The sequence below is a fragment of the Carex rostrata genome, chromosome 24, assembly GCF_964058835.1.
Source record: "Carex rostrata chromosome 24, lpCarRost1.2, whole genome shotgun sequence".
NCBI lineage: Eukaryota > Viridiplantae > Streptophyta > Magnoliopsida > Poales > Cyperaceae > Carex > Carex rostrata.
Window position 1 is genome coordinate 5,009,906 of NC_135941.1, and position 15,491 is coordinate 5,025,396.

Consider the following 15,491-nt stretch of genomic DNA (forward strand, 5'->3'; position numbering starts at 1 on the left):
ACCCTTGTTTCTCCAACCGCCCCAATCCAACATCGAAAAAACAGAGCCATGGAAAGTCATGAACTGACCTCCAGAGTTAACGCCTTAGTCTATGACGTCTAACCCATGTTCCGAAATTTCTTGATTTTAATCCGATTTTATTTTAACTTCTTCTTTAAATCCTATTAACAAGGTTAAAAACACCTAGTTCTACTCCAAAATGTAACTTCGGTAACTAGCAAGTACGGCCAGTTTACATTGAATTGGGATACTGTATGGCTTATTGCGCGCACATATCCAGATTCATGGCAATCGTTTCATGAGAGTATAGACGCATATCACATATATCTTCTTATCATTTCACAAAATATGAGCAAACTATATGTATAATGAAATATTCATTGCCCTGGAATCACAAACTTGCAATCTAATATAAACCAAGCTCTACTAAACACAGTATCCAACATACAAGAGAAAAGGTTAAAAAAACAATAATATATATAACAATTGATTGTTTATTGTTTCAGTAGCGATGCCACGGCAGAAAATATTGGGCTATTTTGAACTGGTATCGGTTGTCGGGCTGATGGGCAAGCCCTTCTGCTCATAAGACCATCATTAAATAGACTTCTGCACAGGTCAAGCACTGCATGGTTCTCCATCAAAATCTCGTTCTTTTTCGGAGGCTGAATCTTGTTGTATGTTTCCTGTGCAAAAATTAGTCACCTTGTCAGACAGAAATAACATAAATACAGAAGCCCAATGCTCCTCAGATTCTGTTGGGGATATTCCACGTGTCCCTCCAAAGTGTCAAAAATGCCATATGCACATAAACAAGCTCCATAAATTATAATAGGATAGTTGGGTATTTCTAGAGATATCAGAAAAGGAGGTCATAGCTGATAGCCTGAAGCTTAGCATATTTTCCAGTGATGCTCAACATTTTGGTGTTTTACGGGCAGATTTAAATGTATTCCCTGTATTTACCTTGGATTGAGAAGTAGCATTGTTATCATCATTACCATCCTTCTCTTTATACTCCAACTCTTCGTCCGAGGTGGGGCCAGACTCATCAGACCCGTCATTCTCTGACAAATGAAGCTGTGGTGCTTGATTGCTTCTACTTGCGTTATTACTATTATTAATATTATCATTGCTAAGCTGGTTGTCAATTCCCTTATTTAAAGGAGAATTCTCGTTTCTTCTGCTATTATGTTCGATATGATCAGGACCGGGTGAATGATCCATGCTAGAGGCACCAGCCTCACTGGCAGATTTTTCCTGCAATGCACAATATCATATTATTGATTAATTTTGTTTCATTTTTTCCCATGCACTAAATCATTCATGATAGAAATCTAACCTCTAAATTGATAGTTTGGGTGCCAGTCATGGAGGGGTTTTCTTTTTCCAACTTTCTCCTTCTTATGGTACAAACTGCACACATGCAATCGCTCTTGTGATCCATCCTACATTAAAAGATTTAATAAAATTAATCTCAAGTTTTACTTAGGAAAACAAATTAAAAGTCAAAAGGTGATATAATCCATTCAATCTTACGTGCTTCTCTTCTTTTTGTTCTTCTTCAACTTGCTTTTAGAAAGAGCTTTGTCCTGACCAGACTGGCCTCCTTCTTCAGTCTGAGGATTATCATTACTAACTACTACAGGAAAACAACAAATAAAAATAAAAATAAAATTGGAAATACTTCTAGTAAAAAAAAAATAAAAATGGGGTCACTGTACCAGCTGGTCCTTCAAAAGTAAAGAGTAATTGACAAATTGCACATAATGATTCATGACTGGAATCCATACAAACTCGGATATTATTTAAAAGAGATACAATATAGGGACAAGTTTAAGGGAAGGCTTAAAAAATAATCAGTGGGAGTACCCGACAGGCCGGCAGCTCCCCAGTACTTGGAGAAATTCTTCTTCACCCGTCTCATAAGATCAATTATGAAATCTCCTTTGTTATTATACTGATAGCAATTTTGCCATATTAGTTTAACATCCCTGTAAACATCCTCCGAATTCATATACTTATGGCCCCGTTCTATCTCTTTGCATATCGTGCTAAAATCCATAGGTGTATCTATCACATCAAAATAATCCTGCCAAAGAATGGCCATTTTGTTAACTTTTTGTGCCAGTAGTAAGCCAAATTGAGTTGATCGTACTGATACTTGATACCTACACAAAATGAAAAAAATAAAAAAAGCAGCGACAGCAATTATAAAGATTTACAGGGATTCCTAAAGCAATGGGGTCCACTGGCTCATTGAATGGTGCTGCCGCTTCCATTCTCATTATTTTCCTTATCACCTGATTCATAAAATACAACATTTCATATAAATAATTACCTCGAGGAAGCCACGATATTTACCACAAAATAATTTATCATTGCCTCATGAATTTTTATTGGCCCCCCGGAACTTACTGTAAGTGCAGTATTTAGCTCAGCATCGTTACGCCTGTCTGACACACCAGCCATGTCATCTGCAATGTTATGTTCAGTATCACCACTTGCACTTGCACTTGCACTAGGTGGCGTCAGGCTTTTGTTGGTCTTGATCTTTATTCCAGTAAATTTTCTTGAGAAAGTATTACCAAATTTAGGGGTCTTCAGGTCTGAAATGCCACTATCCTCTCTCTCTAATTGGGGTTTCCATTGTCCGTTACTCTTCTCTGATGAAGTCTGACGAGGTTCAATTGGTATAGAGACTGGTGATTTGATCTTAACGCGGACCCGGCTATACACCACCTGACCCACTGGAGGCCTTGATGGTTCAGGTTTAGCAATAATTTTGTTCTCTGGTTCAGGTTCAGGTTGGGGATCAATTTCCATTTCATCAGTTTCAGGCTCAGGCTCAGGCTCAGGTTCAGCTTCAGGTTCTGAATCTGAGCTGATAATTTGCTCATGTTCGATTTCCTTTTTCTCTTTCTTGTGGACGCTTCTTTGTCCCCTCTTGCGCTTCATTTCTCCCAGAGTGTTAAAATTCTACAATTAGATTGTCATATTTATCAAAGTCAAGGGGTATGTAATCAGTTCGGCAAATTAAACCCAAGATTACTATTTCCAGGAGCCTAACAAATTTATATTGGCTTCATGGTGTAAAATGATTGCAGTGTATTACTTCAAGGGACAACAGAAAAGGTTCTAGAAGGGGCAAGCAGGTCACACTTTAACAATACACCCTTCCATTGACTAAACTCCATGGCAGAATAGTATCTACTTATAACTCAGAAACTTGAAAGTTTGCAGTTGTTTTCCAAAAAATCCTAGATAATTTCTATTTTACAAGTCTTGAGTAAACAGCACAGCATGGAACATGAAACAAATGCATCAAAGATTATTTGGTTCAATATGAGAGATAAGTTCAATGAAGCGCAATTAAGCTTCGGTCGTAGAGTACGACAGCAAACTTTTCTATCAACAAGTAACGAATAAAAGGATACTAATTCCCTCTCGTTAATCTCTATTAAAAAAAAAAAAACCCAGGCGAGCATTTAGGGTTGTGATTTGTCGCGCAGGGGTAGGCAAATAGAAAAGTAGGACCTACCTGGCTCGAGTTTGTAAAATGAAGGTTGAACCGGGTGCTTCAAGTTCGCCTGTAAAGGACTGAATCGGTCCGACTTCGCCGGAGACCTTGAACCGGTTTGTCGCGGTTCGAATTCCCGCTCGGTGCTCGGCGTCGTCTCTCTCTCTCTAACCGTTCCCTTCGGCCCAATTTAGTCTATTTTGAGTTCAATATGAACGAGCATTATATCGGGTAGTGAAACGATTTTCTGGATTGGGCCTTTTCATGGTGAACCTTTTATAATAGGCTGTAAAATGGGCTGGATTAATATAATGAAAAGGAACAACAAGTAACTTGGGCCATCTGAAATAGTCGAAAATGCACAAAAAAAAGAACAAAAAAATTGCGGTGAGCGTGGATCGAACACGCGACCTTCAGATCTTCAGTCTGACGCTCTCCCAACTGAGCTATCCCCGCTGATTGGTATTTTTGTTCTTACTTTACATATTATCAATTTTATATGAACTGTATAAATTGCAGCCGCTACACCACAGGACACAGAGTATAGACAACAATAAAAATTGTGTAGGCACTAGACAAAAATCGCAAACGATTTGAACAGACTAGAGCAAAGAAGGTTGTTTACTTTCTTGAAATAATAGACAAATGAGCATGCACGCTGTCATTGAAAATTTATCAAATATATAACGAGTGTCATACTCTGATATATGTTCACTTAAATAATTCACTGTAAAATTGTAACACATCAATATTTACTTGTGAAGTACTATCCTAGAATTAATTTGAGTAGCACAGAATTTTATAGTTATTTTGAACTAACATAACCTAATAATATTTTCATTATAAGCGTAATTTTATAATCATTTGATTAGTAGAGTGAGTATCCTCTGCAAACGGTACCGCACAATAGATTAATACTCACAACCAAGTCAAAGTTTTTTCGAGCACATTTGAAATATAGGAGGGACCGCTTTAAGATGCGTGCAAATTTACCTGATCCTATCAAGTACTTGACCCGATCTGATTTCAACTCGTATATAAGCATTTTCACGTGGCTTTTTGCAATTAAAAATAGGAGGGCAATAGAAATCCTAACACGTCCGACCCCGATTAAGTATCCTCTTAGGTACCGGACAATGTAGAATGCTTACAGTCGGACCAAAATTAAACCGATGCTTATATATAAAAGAGAATCCTTTTGAGATCCATGCCATATTAAAACCAACGATTCATATCTCATTCTACTAGGTCAGGTAATGCACAAATCACTACTAGAATCTGATTTTTTTACATGACAAGGAAAATGGCCTTTTGCAAGGAGATACGCTTGCAACAAGCCCAAAAAGGCTATTTTCAAGGAGATACGCTTGCAAATGTACCCTTGGAATTGCATTCGTCACAAATACTCACTATTTGCAAGGCCTCCCTTGGAAATACGCTGTTCTGACCTTTTGCAAGAGATTTGCCTTGCAACAACTACGCATGAAAATACTTTCAGAATTGGCCCAGTTTAGAGTATTTGCCAGGGAAGCGAAGGTGGGTCCCACCTGACTATTTGCAAGGTTGGAAAACGTGGGTCCTACTTGACTATATGCAAGGCTAACACAAGTGGGTCCCACCTGACTATTAGCAAGACAAGGTAACGTGGGTCCCACATGACTATTAGCATGAGAGATGATTATCTTTTTACATGGTTGATTATTTTCAAGGATATGATTTACATTTTTTGCATGCACTTCAGTTCACACTATTTGCGTACCAATGAATATATTAACAAGTGATTGCTGTAAATTATTATGCTCCAATTCTACCACCCTCTCCCTGTACCAATCTGGTACCAGCCCAGTTTTCCATTCATCAAGATTTACATAAAATATAATGAGAAATATATAAAAAGCAACTAATAAGCATTGAACAATAGTATAATCATCTTACATTATACCAGATTTAAAAAGTCATAAAACAATATCACCAATAAAGACTTAACTTCTAAATATATCCAAAATGTACCCATCTGTCAAACAGTAAAAGGAGACTAACAATAATATTAAGAATTGACAACATGAAAAAATATTTTACGGGAATGATGCAGTCACTATTTCTCTTCTCTTGCTATGATGTCCTCACTGCAGTAAAAATGAGAAAGTGACTTAGTTTGTTTTGAAGAGTGGAGTACTGCTGATTATTGGATATTTTAATTTTTCAAGCATTGTTTCAATAATGTACAAAAAAAATAACAAGTATATACAAGCATTTAACACAAATTTTGAATTTTATGAATTATAAGCAAAATAAAAGCTAGGCTGAGTAATATATATAAGCACTTGACACAAATTTTGAAATGAGCTTTAGCAAGTACATATATATAAATAAGAATATGCATATTATTAATGGATAAGATGAAATAACATATATGAATAAATAATGCATACTTTTGTTTGGAAAATGATAGCAGTCAACATTATCCTTCATTGCTATGAAAATTCCATGCATTATGGATATTGGTTTCCCTGTGAATAAGATGGTCTAAACCAGTAACAACTTCTCATTAAAGCTTGTTACTGAATCTGAAAGCACGTTATTTAGATGCACATGTTTACTGATTTCATAAGCAATTAATGTTACAAGTTAAATACCTTCAACAAATCTTCAAGTGGGAACCACTGCTTGCTTACTGACATCTTTGTAAGAAAAACTTTCACCTAACTAGTTAGTTGATCGGCCATGAAGAAATTAGCCATCAGCACCTGCAATTCACCATTTATTCAGTTTATTACTGTCTAATAATGAAAACCAGTGTGGGATTGATACAATATGGTGAGAAACATAGAAAGTACAAGGCTAACCTTGTAAAGTGGTGATGTAACAGAATCAAAGAGGATCCAACTGACCCTTAAGCTTGAACACAGTGAGGGCATTCTTATTTCAATTAAAGCTATGTTGAAGGGAAGAAAAATAACAAGCAAAGTTTGCAAATCAATCTTATTAGATGTTTTTATATCACATTTATAGAACTTATTGAAGAGAGCAATTGTATTTACACCTTTATAGAACTTATTAGATGTTTTTATATGACCTTTATAGAACTTATTGAAGGGAGCAATTGTATCTACACTAGATTATCATATAAAGCCATAAAAGTATAAGAGAACTTACACGTGTCTCGTCATCTAAAATGCCTAGATAGACACACTTATAACCAAATCTATACTCAATAATTAAATCTATAACCAGAGCTATAAACAAAGCTGCTACTAGTCTCAACCTTAACCAATCTAAACTCGATAATTACCCATTAACCATAGTTATTCTACATTTATGCCCCACTTATAACCAAATTAACCCCAATATATCAAAACTGATGCAAGTTCAAAATAGATCCAAATTAACTTCAATATTGAATTTTCTCTCTTATTTGTCTTCGTTGAAAACTGATGAAGGTTAAAAAAACTGCAATTAGCACTGTTACAACAAAACAGGTACATAAATAATTATTAGAAAACACACCAGCAGTTATTAGGCAAGCATGAGAGGAGTGAAAACATTACCTTCTCAATATATGCACGAACCATGTGTTTCATATCTTGCATAATACTTTCTGGCTGGCCCTCTAGAAAAGCATATGATAATATTTGTCAGCAACAAGCTCGGAACCAGAAAACCCAAGATTCAATATAAAATAAGGAAAATAAACTCACCAACTGCAACCTTAGTAAGGCCAAAAAGATCAATGATGGTACGGTGAAACAGTCAAGATTGATCGTCTGTCAGTAAATCAATTATACATAAAATTCTAAGGTGAATTTAGCCAAACTGCTTCACACCCAAATAAAGGACAACTTCGTGAGTGCATAGGAACAAACCTTGCATTTTTCTGATTTTTCTACAAATTATTGTGAATTTTCAAAGTTCAGCACTTAAACACAAGTTCCAGCTCAAAAACAGCATGGCAGCACTAAACTAACCAAGAACAATTCATTTGACATAGTTCTGGGTCATTAAATGAATTGAAATTAATTGAGAGTGTAGTTCATGACTCCTTGAAACTTTAGACACCAAGAACAATTCATTGAATTTGCGGTATGTTCTACACAAAAATGACAAGAACACTAGTTCGACCCAGCTAGAAAACATGAAAACTGGTACCAGCCTAAGCTGGTACATAATTTGATCTGCACAAAAACACTAGTTCGACCCAGCTAGAAAATTTAGAAAAGAATGAAACTTAACAGAGATGTAGATCATGACTTTCTTGAATTTCAGAGACCAAGAAGACCCAATTCAGAGTTATGAGCTGTTCTGCACAAAATTCATAAATCAGCTTGTCAGGAAATTAAAAAAAAAAACAGCAAACAGTGGCTGGTTCAAAGGAGCAAAAGCTATAATGAAACACTCTAATGAAAAAGTCTGATGACTTGGAAACCTTAGCGCGAGGCTGATGTGGTATGACAATCCGAGAAAGAGCAAGAACTGACCTCCGAGAAAGAGCGCGAGGTCGCACACACGAAAAGCATTTGCGGTGGCGTGAAAGGCGTCACGTCCCGCCATGGCCATCTCCACCAAGTACCTGTGCACCTCTCCCCCTGAAAAATTACTTTAAAAACTTGCAAAATTCACTATTTATAGTCTCTTCCTTGCATAAGCATTACAAAACTTTTCAATTAAGATCCTTAAAAACCTCAAGGCAGCAATGACATCTGGACCACTTGTCATTAAATTAAATCAAGATGGCCAACTGAAATTCAACTAGGTGAAGATTTCTAAAGTTATTGACAGTTAAACAAGCAAGCCCCATAACACAAACTTCTAACAATCAATCAAGGCAAGAGTTAAATTACTCAAATAAGCTATTGCTAATTCAATTTCAAAATTATTCTGATAGGTGAAAATTTAGGGTTACCCAAATTAAACCAAAAAAATATAAAACTAGTGATTTCCAAATTAATTACTACCTTACTACCTGATTTGGACAAAATCAGTTGGTTCACACCATACACGACTGGATGTTCGATCTAGCCTTACTCAAGATCTAAATCACGCCAGAGAAAAAATCTAGAAGCCGAGTTCTTGAGCCTGAGAGCAAAAGGTCTGTGGATGGTCTGGAGATCTTGTTAATCGGGTTTAGAGAAGAAAGGGGTCTCTCCTAGCGACTGGGTTTTTTTGTTTTAAGAGGGCAGCGCTGCTGAGAGAGAGAGAGGCGCGCTTAGGGTTTTTTTACGAGAGAGAGAGAGAGAGGCTTGGAGGGTCCAATTTCTCTAAAGTGACTCGAATTGTGTGTTTATATCTGGGCTGTCCGATCAAAAATCCGATTCGAGGTTAATGCACAGATCACAATTTGAGTTACTTTATGGGATCCGAATTGCTAAGGGGTCAAAGGGGGAGGGAAATGAAAATTGTCTGGGAGGGAAATCAAATTTCTCTGAATGCAATGGTGAAATCAAATTTCTGGAGATCAATCGTTACCAGAGCAGTTTTAGCTTCGTGCAGATTACTGAACACATTGAACGCTCTTTTTAATTTATAGGTTGTACACTGTATCATGCCTTGACTGCTCTGTCCATATTACATATCCAAATTTCACTCACTGTGAGAGAAAAATGAGAAGGGAATGAAATAAATTTCATTTGAATACTTTATATATTATAGTTTAAATTTAGCAAAAAAAAAATTACAAACGAAATTAATAAAATTAACGTGATAATAAATGGAATAACATATTTTGTGAATTACTAAAAGATTTGTAAAAAAAATTACATAGCATAACATGCTTGTTGCATAAATAACTCACACCCTTCAAGTATCAACATAGAACATGAACTCATGTAGTGTGAGTTAATGAAGACCCATAAATATATGTCGTTCGACGGTCGATCGGACCTGTTCAAATTGAAGAATATCATATTCATTTCGTTGTAGTGAAGTTTGATGAAATTTTATGTTTATTTACCTATCTATCAAGCTGACGGAATATACAAACATCGTAGGGTCACAAACACTTCGCATTGGATCGTAGCTTCAACATATCAAAACTTCAATTTTTTTTTCTTGGTTACGTGCAATGTTTTCTCTTGATCATTTAAAAACTAATTTGAAATTATTTTATTGCAGATCCACCATTGATTGATCATATAAAAATGAACGGTCCGTAATTATTATCTCAATTTTAAAGGGCAAAACTGATGGAATTGGATGAAATTGATAATTACAAGCATTATTGTGTCAAAGGGTATGTATAAATGTCAAAAAAAAAATTAGGAATTTATTTGATGTACAATTATAATCTAAATTGTAGATTTGTAAATTACAGCCGTCCGATGGGGGATGAATGGTCTTGATTTCAAGGGAGGTGTCCATTTTAGAGGTTTTGGGAGGGAGTTCATATTCTCTGAGGTAATTTAATATTTCTATTTAAATCCACCCCAGATGAAAAGGCAATGGATCTTTCAATATTTGTGCCAAAACTGATCAGACGATGACAATCTAAACTAGAGAAATTAGGATACCTCAGGCGATATGAATTTGCGGATAAGTGCCTAAGTGTGATGCAGAGGGAGTTCTTCTCTGGGACTTGGTGCTTTTTCTCAAAACCAAATCAAATTTCATGGAGGTCAAAGTTACCAAATTTTCACTTCCTTCAAATTTTTTGGCATCTTCCCTCCACCTCTTTTCACTGCCGCCAAAGTCCAAATCATCTTCCCGCCTGAGATTTTTCATTCCCTCCTAATTGAATTCCCCGCTCCAATTCCAAACACTATCGTTCTTTCTCGCTGCTGTCTCCCTCTCTCTCTCACTCGACGAATCCAAATCAGATCCGGTGTCTCTCCTCCACGCGACCACTGCTGACGCTTGCCGACCTCTCGTGACACATCCTAGACTTTCCTGGTGTCTCTCTCCCCTACGATTCTCCAATTTTTAGGTGTATTATCAAGGTACGAACTCCTTTGTGTTGTTGGCCGGTGAAAAATTGAGTAAAAGGTGGAGTCTGAGATAGAGCACAATACTTGATTTGAACTCTCGATTAATGAATCTAGGTTAAGTGGAGTAGAAGATGACTAATGTATGCTTAGTTCTATTCTTTGCATCAATGAATCAACTTATTAGAAGTCCTTCAGTTTTAACTAAAGTTTGTTGTAGAATCTGTGATGAAGCATGTATATTTAGTAGACTCGTTTGGAAAAGGTCCAAGGACCAATTTGGTGCAGATAAGAGTTAAGGGACCAATCTGTGATGAAGTATGTATCTTTTTTTGTTTGCCTTTTGCTTTTAAATCAAGCTGGATTAAGTAAAAGTTGTGAAAATGTTGACCGGTAAAAGTTGTGAAAAAAATTTGGCCAAAATTAAAGGTTATATGTTATTTGGTGTTCTAGTTTGATGAAAATGGTGTTTTAAGACTCAATTATGTTTACACAAGTAATCATATGACCAAAAAGGTGAACTAATAGTGAATTTATAATAGAAACCCATCATCTGTATGACAATTTGCTTCAAAGAAGTTCTCTGTATGAAGTTGTCTTCTTGCCCATTTTTTACTTCAAAAACTAAACACCTATCCTCCAGATTCTGATTGTTTGAATTATACTAAATTTTATGGTTCCATGAATTCAATAACTCTAATCTTATAGACCCATAACTACTGGTACTGTACCGGCCTTGACCATCTAAGTACTGGTATCATCTTAGTACTGGTACCGTACCCGTATCGAGCTGTAGCTGAAGCGCCATTTACCACATGATTAATTTTAGAATTTATTTTTGACAAGGTCCAGTTTCCTTTTCTTAGATCCAAGACTAGATTTGTAACTGCCTACACATGTGCTGTATTTTTTTTCTAACAAAATTTTCATTGTTAATCCTTTTCGATCTTCAGTTAATTTTTTTTCTTCCTTATTACTGATTGGTAAAATAGGTGGAAGGCTTAATTTTGTTGCATTGATTTATGCATTTAAAGTGTTTGATGAAATGCCTGAACCAAATTACTAGAATTTCACATCCCAATTCTAGAATTTCTAATATGTTACCTTCATGTGAATCATTTGTATAGCATGTTAGTTCAACTTTACACTATTTCGCATGAGTAAGGCATAAGTAAGGCATAATTTGCAAATCAGTTTGGTCGGATGCAAAGTTTGGTTTTCATTGCTTATTTCCACACATGTTAAATAATATGGTAGAATGTAAATACTTTAATTTTGCACATCTCTAATGGACCTTGTGGACCTTTACTGTCATAAAAAAGGCTCAAAATGCCCTTCTGCTAAAAATTGGCAAATCAGAGGACAAAGATTCTGATTATGTCAAAATAAACATGATAAGCAGATAGAGGACTCAATTTCATGTAGTTTGGACCCAAATTTTGATTAAAAATTAATTTTGTACTATTTTTAATGAATTTTTGAAATTCAACTTTGTGAAAATTCTTAATTTTTCCTTTTCTTTTTTTTTCTGTTGCTGGTACACAAGGGCCATGGTACTGAACCCCTTACCAGTACGCTAGGGAAGCCAGAAATTTTTTGAAATAAATCACATGAGTACATTAAGTCTAAATGGATATTTTCATGAAAATAAATCCAAATTTCATGCAGCCAATTGCCTAGAATAAAATTAACAATTAAATGACAGAAAATAACAAAATGATGCCCTTGCATGCCAAATTCATGAATTAAAAATATAAATAAAATATGTAAAAATGTGAAATTGGATTCAGAAGTGCCAAACATGGCCAGGGATGTGATTATGTAATAAAAATACATAACCATATTAAAAAATAATAAGTTTAAGGATCAAATCATCAACCATAAGTTTAAGGATCAAATCATCAACCACCAGCATATGAACTACATAGTGAAAATTGCTAAATACTCAAATTGAAAATCTAATAAACCATAAGGTACATATGCACCCGATTTTTTTAAAAATACCCATTTAATAAATAAATTAAATTAAAATATCCAAGTTTCAACAAAATTTATAAAAATACCCCAACCGCGGATTTTATCCGCGCTCCGGAATTTTTATTCCGGGGCGCGGATAAAATTCGCGCCCCGAAAAAAAAAAAAAAAAAAAAAAAAAAAAATTTTTTGGTCCCGAGCGCGGATAATATCCGCGGGCCGAATTTTAAAATATTTTTTTTTTTTTTTTTTTTTTTTTTTTTTTTTTTTTTTTTTTTAAGAGTCTGGAGAAAAAAAAATTATTTTTTTGGTCCAACTTTGTACCTCTGGTTAACATATCAAAACACTTTCAAAAATCATGAAAATTTACCGACATGCATTCTTGACTTCATAGAATAAGACTGTAAAGTTTCATACAAAATCTCAAAACAGATCGTGAGATATCGGCTCTCAAAAATTGCCCGAACTGCTGAAGGAGTGCTTCTGACCCCAACTTTGCACCTCTGATTAACATACCAAAACACCTTCAAAAATCATGAAAATTTACCGACATGCATTCTTGACTTCATAGAATAAGACTGTAAAGTTTCATAAAAAATCTCAAAACAGATCGTGAGATATCGGCTCTCAACAATTGCCCGAACTGCTGAAGGAGTGCTTCTGACCCCAACTTTGCACCTCTGATTAACATACCAAAACACCTTCAAAAATCATGAAAATTTACCGACATGCATTCTTGACTTCATAGAATAAGACTGTAAAGTTTCATACAAAATCTCAAAACAGATCGTGAGATATCGGCTCTCAAAAATTGCCCGAACTGCTGAAGGAGTGCTTCTGACCCCAACTTTGCACCTCTGATTAATATACCAAAACACCTTCAAAAATCATGAAAATTTACCGACATGCATTCTTGACTTCATAGAATAAGACTGTAAAGTTTCATACAAAATCTCAAAACAGATCGTGAGATATCGGCTCTCAAAAATTGTCCGAAGATGTAACGGTGCTTTGATGTAACGGTGCTTTGATATTTTGTATGTAACGGCTCTCAAAAACTTTGAGATTTTGTATGAAATTTCACAATCTTGTTCTATGAAATCAAGAATACATGTTGGTAAATTTTCATGATTTTTGAAGGTGCTTTGATATGTTAATCAGGGGTGCAAAGTTGGGGTCAGAAGCACTCCTTCAGCAGTTCGGGCAATTTTTGAGAGCCGATATCTCACGATCTGTTTTGAGATTTTGTATGAAACTTTACAGTCTTATTCTATGAAGTCAAGAATGCATGTCGGTAAATTTTCATGATTTTTGAAAGTGTTTTGATATGTTAACCAGAGGTACAAAGTTGGACCAAAAAAATAATTTTTTTTTCTCCAGACTCTTAAAAAAAAAAAAAAAAAAAAAAAAAAAAAAAAAAAAAAAAAAAAAAAATTATTTTAAAATTCGGCCCGCGGATATTATCCGCGCTCGGGACCAAAAAATTTTTTTTTTTTTTTTTTTTTTTTTTTTTCGGGGCGCGAATTTTATCCGCGCCCCGGAATAAAAATTCCGGAGCGCGGATAAAATCCGCGGTTGGGGTATTTTTATAAATTTTGTTGAAACTTGGATATTTTAATTTAATTTATTTATTAAATGGGTATTTTTAAAAAAATCGGCATATGCACTCCAGAATCAATCTAAATGATTGAAATAATATCGTTGATGCTCCTCTATGAAATCAAAGTTTCATATGATGAGATAGGCTTCCAGTACCAAACTGAAAGCCAAAACTTCAATTAATGATGCTAGTGGAGTATTTACACGGACCTTCAATAAAATATTATATAAACAGGTGGTGTAGTATTTGCAAGCAAATGAGGTTGAGTATTTGCAAGTACTTTTAATAAAATATAACAGCTAAAATGTGGCAAAGTATTTGCAAGCGAATGGAGTTGACTATTTGCAAGGACGTTCAATTAATTATAATATCTGACTTTCAAAATGTATTTACAAGGGCAGGATGAAAATATTTACAAGGTTGCAGATCACACATTTCCCTACGATACAATTTACAAGGGACTAGTCTTGCAAAAAATTTGAGGATTCAAGAAATGCCATTTCTTTTCCAAGGACCGTCCTTACCTTGAAAAAAACTAGTCCTACGCTTGCAAAAAACTCAGATTCTAGTAGTGAATTCTCCTATTCTTCCTTTCTAATTAACTTTTTAATGAAGATATGATAATATGCATATTACATATCAACATGTGCTACGGATTCATATCTTTATTTCAAAGAGCAATTGTTTTTTTTTATTAAAGAGCAATTATTATGTGCTACTGAGTGTGCTACAAGGTTACCTGCAGGGCTGGTCCTGAAGATTTCGGGGCCCGGGGCGAAAGACAAATTTCGGGACCCGGTCCTAAATATAATTTGGTTTTCAGATACATTTTCTGTTTCTTCGTACACCTCACTTTCAACTTGGTTTTTCAAAGACTCATTTTGTAGTTTAATTTTTTTTCCAAAATTTTTAAATAGAACATTTTTGAGGTTTTATTTTTTCTTCTCTCTATTTTTCTATTTTTTTTTCACTACATGATGCATATTTTCTAGAAAATATTATTTTAAATTAAAAGATAAAACAAAGTAATAGAACGATAAAACCTAAGCAATGAGACAGAGCAGTCCAATACAGAGGCCGTGCCGCTGTTGTGCTCACTGTCGCGCTAGCTGCCGGTGCCGCGCTCGTTGCCGCACTCACTGTCAATTTTCTAGTTTTTTGGAGTCACGTTGGATGTCACTGTTGATTGTTTCTTGGCATAACCTCCATTAATTTCTTGGCATATATGCTTCTATATATATAATTTAGTGAGCAATAGTATTGATTGTTGAAGAATTGAAAGTTTCAAAATAAAGTAACTTTGAATAAACGGTAAAATGAAAAAAAAAAGGAATGATTGAATCAATTCAGGGATATCAGATTGATATCTTCCTAATAGCGAAGAAATATTTTTGCGGCTGTCCGTGAATGGTAATACATATAAAGGTTTTCTTTCTCAACTTGGTTTCCCTTCTGTTTTGCGTCGGCTGTCAATACATATAAT

At 35.1% G+C, this 15,491-nt stretch overlaps 1 protein-coding gene, 1 long non-coding RNA gene and 1 other non-coding gene across 17 annotated transcripts; all 3 read right to left on the reverse strand.

The window, feature by feature from the left end:
* Positions 1 to 337: 337 nt before the first annotated feature.
* On the reverse strand, positions 338 to 3,717 carry LOC144575698 (DNA-binding bromodomain-containing protein). 3 transcript variants are annotated; one of them, XM_078325932.1, is made up of 8 exons: positions 3,542 to 3,717; positions 2,419 to 2,979; positions 2,226 to 2,303; positions 1,873 to 2,092; positions 1,540 to 1,639; positions 1,343 to 1,448; positions 967 to 1,260; positions 338 to 686 (listed from the first exon to the last, which is right to left on the reverse strand). In XM_078325932.1, the coding sequence occupies exons 2-8, from the start codon at positions 2,956 to 2,958 to the stop codon at positions 495 to 497; spliced, it is 1,530 nt and encodes a 509-aa protein (XP_078182058.1). In that variant the 5' UTR covers positions 2,959 to 2,979; positions 3,542 to 3,717; the 3' UTR covers positions 338 to 494. The 3 variants fall into 3 exon arrangements, with proteins under 3 accessions (XP_078182058.1, XP_078182057.1, XP_078182059.1); XM_078325931.1 differs by having other exon boundaries at positions 1,540 to 1,642; XM_078325933.1 differs by having other exon boundaries at positions 1,540 to 1,642; positions 3,573 to 3,709.
* A 186-nt stretch (positions 3,718 to 3,903) lies between these two features.
* On the reverse strand, positions 3,904 to 3,976 carry TRNAF-GAA (transfer RNA phenylalanine (anticodon GAA)). Its single transcript has one exon. It is a non-coding gene; the product is annotated as a tRNA-Phe (tRNA).
* Positions 3,977 to 5,410: 1,434 nt separating this feature from the next.
* On the reverse strand, positions 5,411 to 8,757 carry LOC144575338 (uncharacterized). Of its 13 annotated transcripts, XR_013518409.1 has the most exons (8): positions 8,473 to 8,757; positions 7,944 to 8,114; positions 7,751 to 7,819; positions 7,219 to 7,284; positions 6,367 to 7,130; positions 6,157 to 6,267; positions 5,953 to 6,046; positions 5,411 to 5,646 (listed from the first exon to the last, which is right to left on the reverse strand). It is a non-coding gene; the product is annotated as an uncharacterized LOC144575338 (long non-coding RNA). The 13 variants fall into 13 exon arrangements; XR_013518410.1 differs by lacking the exon at positions 7,219 to 7,284 and having other exon boundaries at positions 7,944 to 8,103; positions 8,481 to 8,757; XR_013518406.1 differs by lacking the exon at positions 7,219 to 7,284 and having other exon boundaries at positions 7,996 to 8,114; positions 8,481 to 8,757.
* Positions 8,758 to 15,491: the final 6,734 nt, after the last annotated feature.

Excerpts from the sequence above, each read along its gene's own strand:
- LOC144575698 (XM_078325931.1), bottom strand. The coding sequence starts at position 2,958 with ATGAAGCGCAAGAGGGGACAAAGAAGCGTCCACAAGAAAGAGAAAAAG. Across the intron at positions 1,449-1,539 it reads AACAAAAAGAAGAGAAGCAC|GATGGATCACAAGAGCGATT; the intron begins GTAAGATTGAAT and ends CTTTTAATGTAG. Across the intron at positions 1,261-1,342 it reads CCCAAACTATCAATTTAGAG|GAAAAATCTGCCAGTGAGGC; the intron begins GTTAGATTTCTA and ends TGTGCATTGCAG.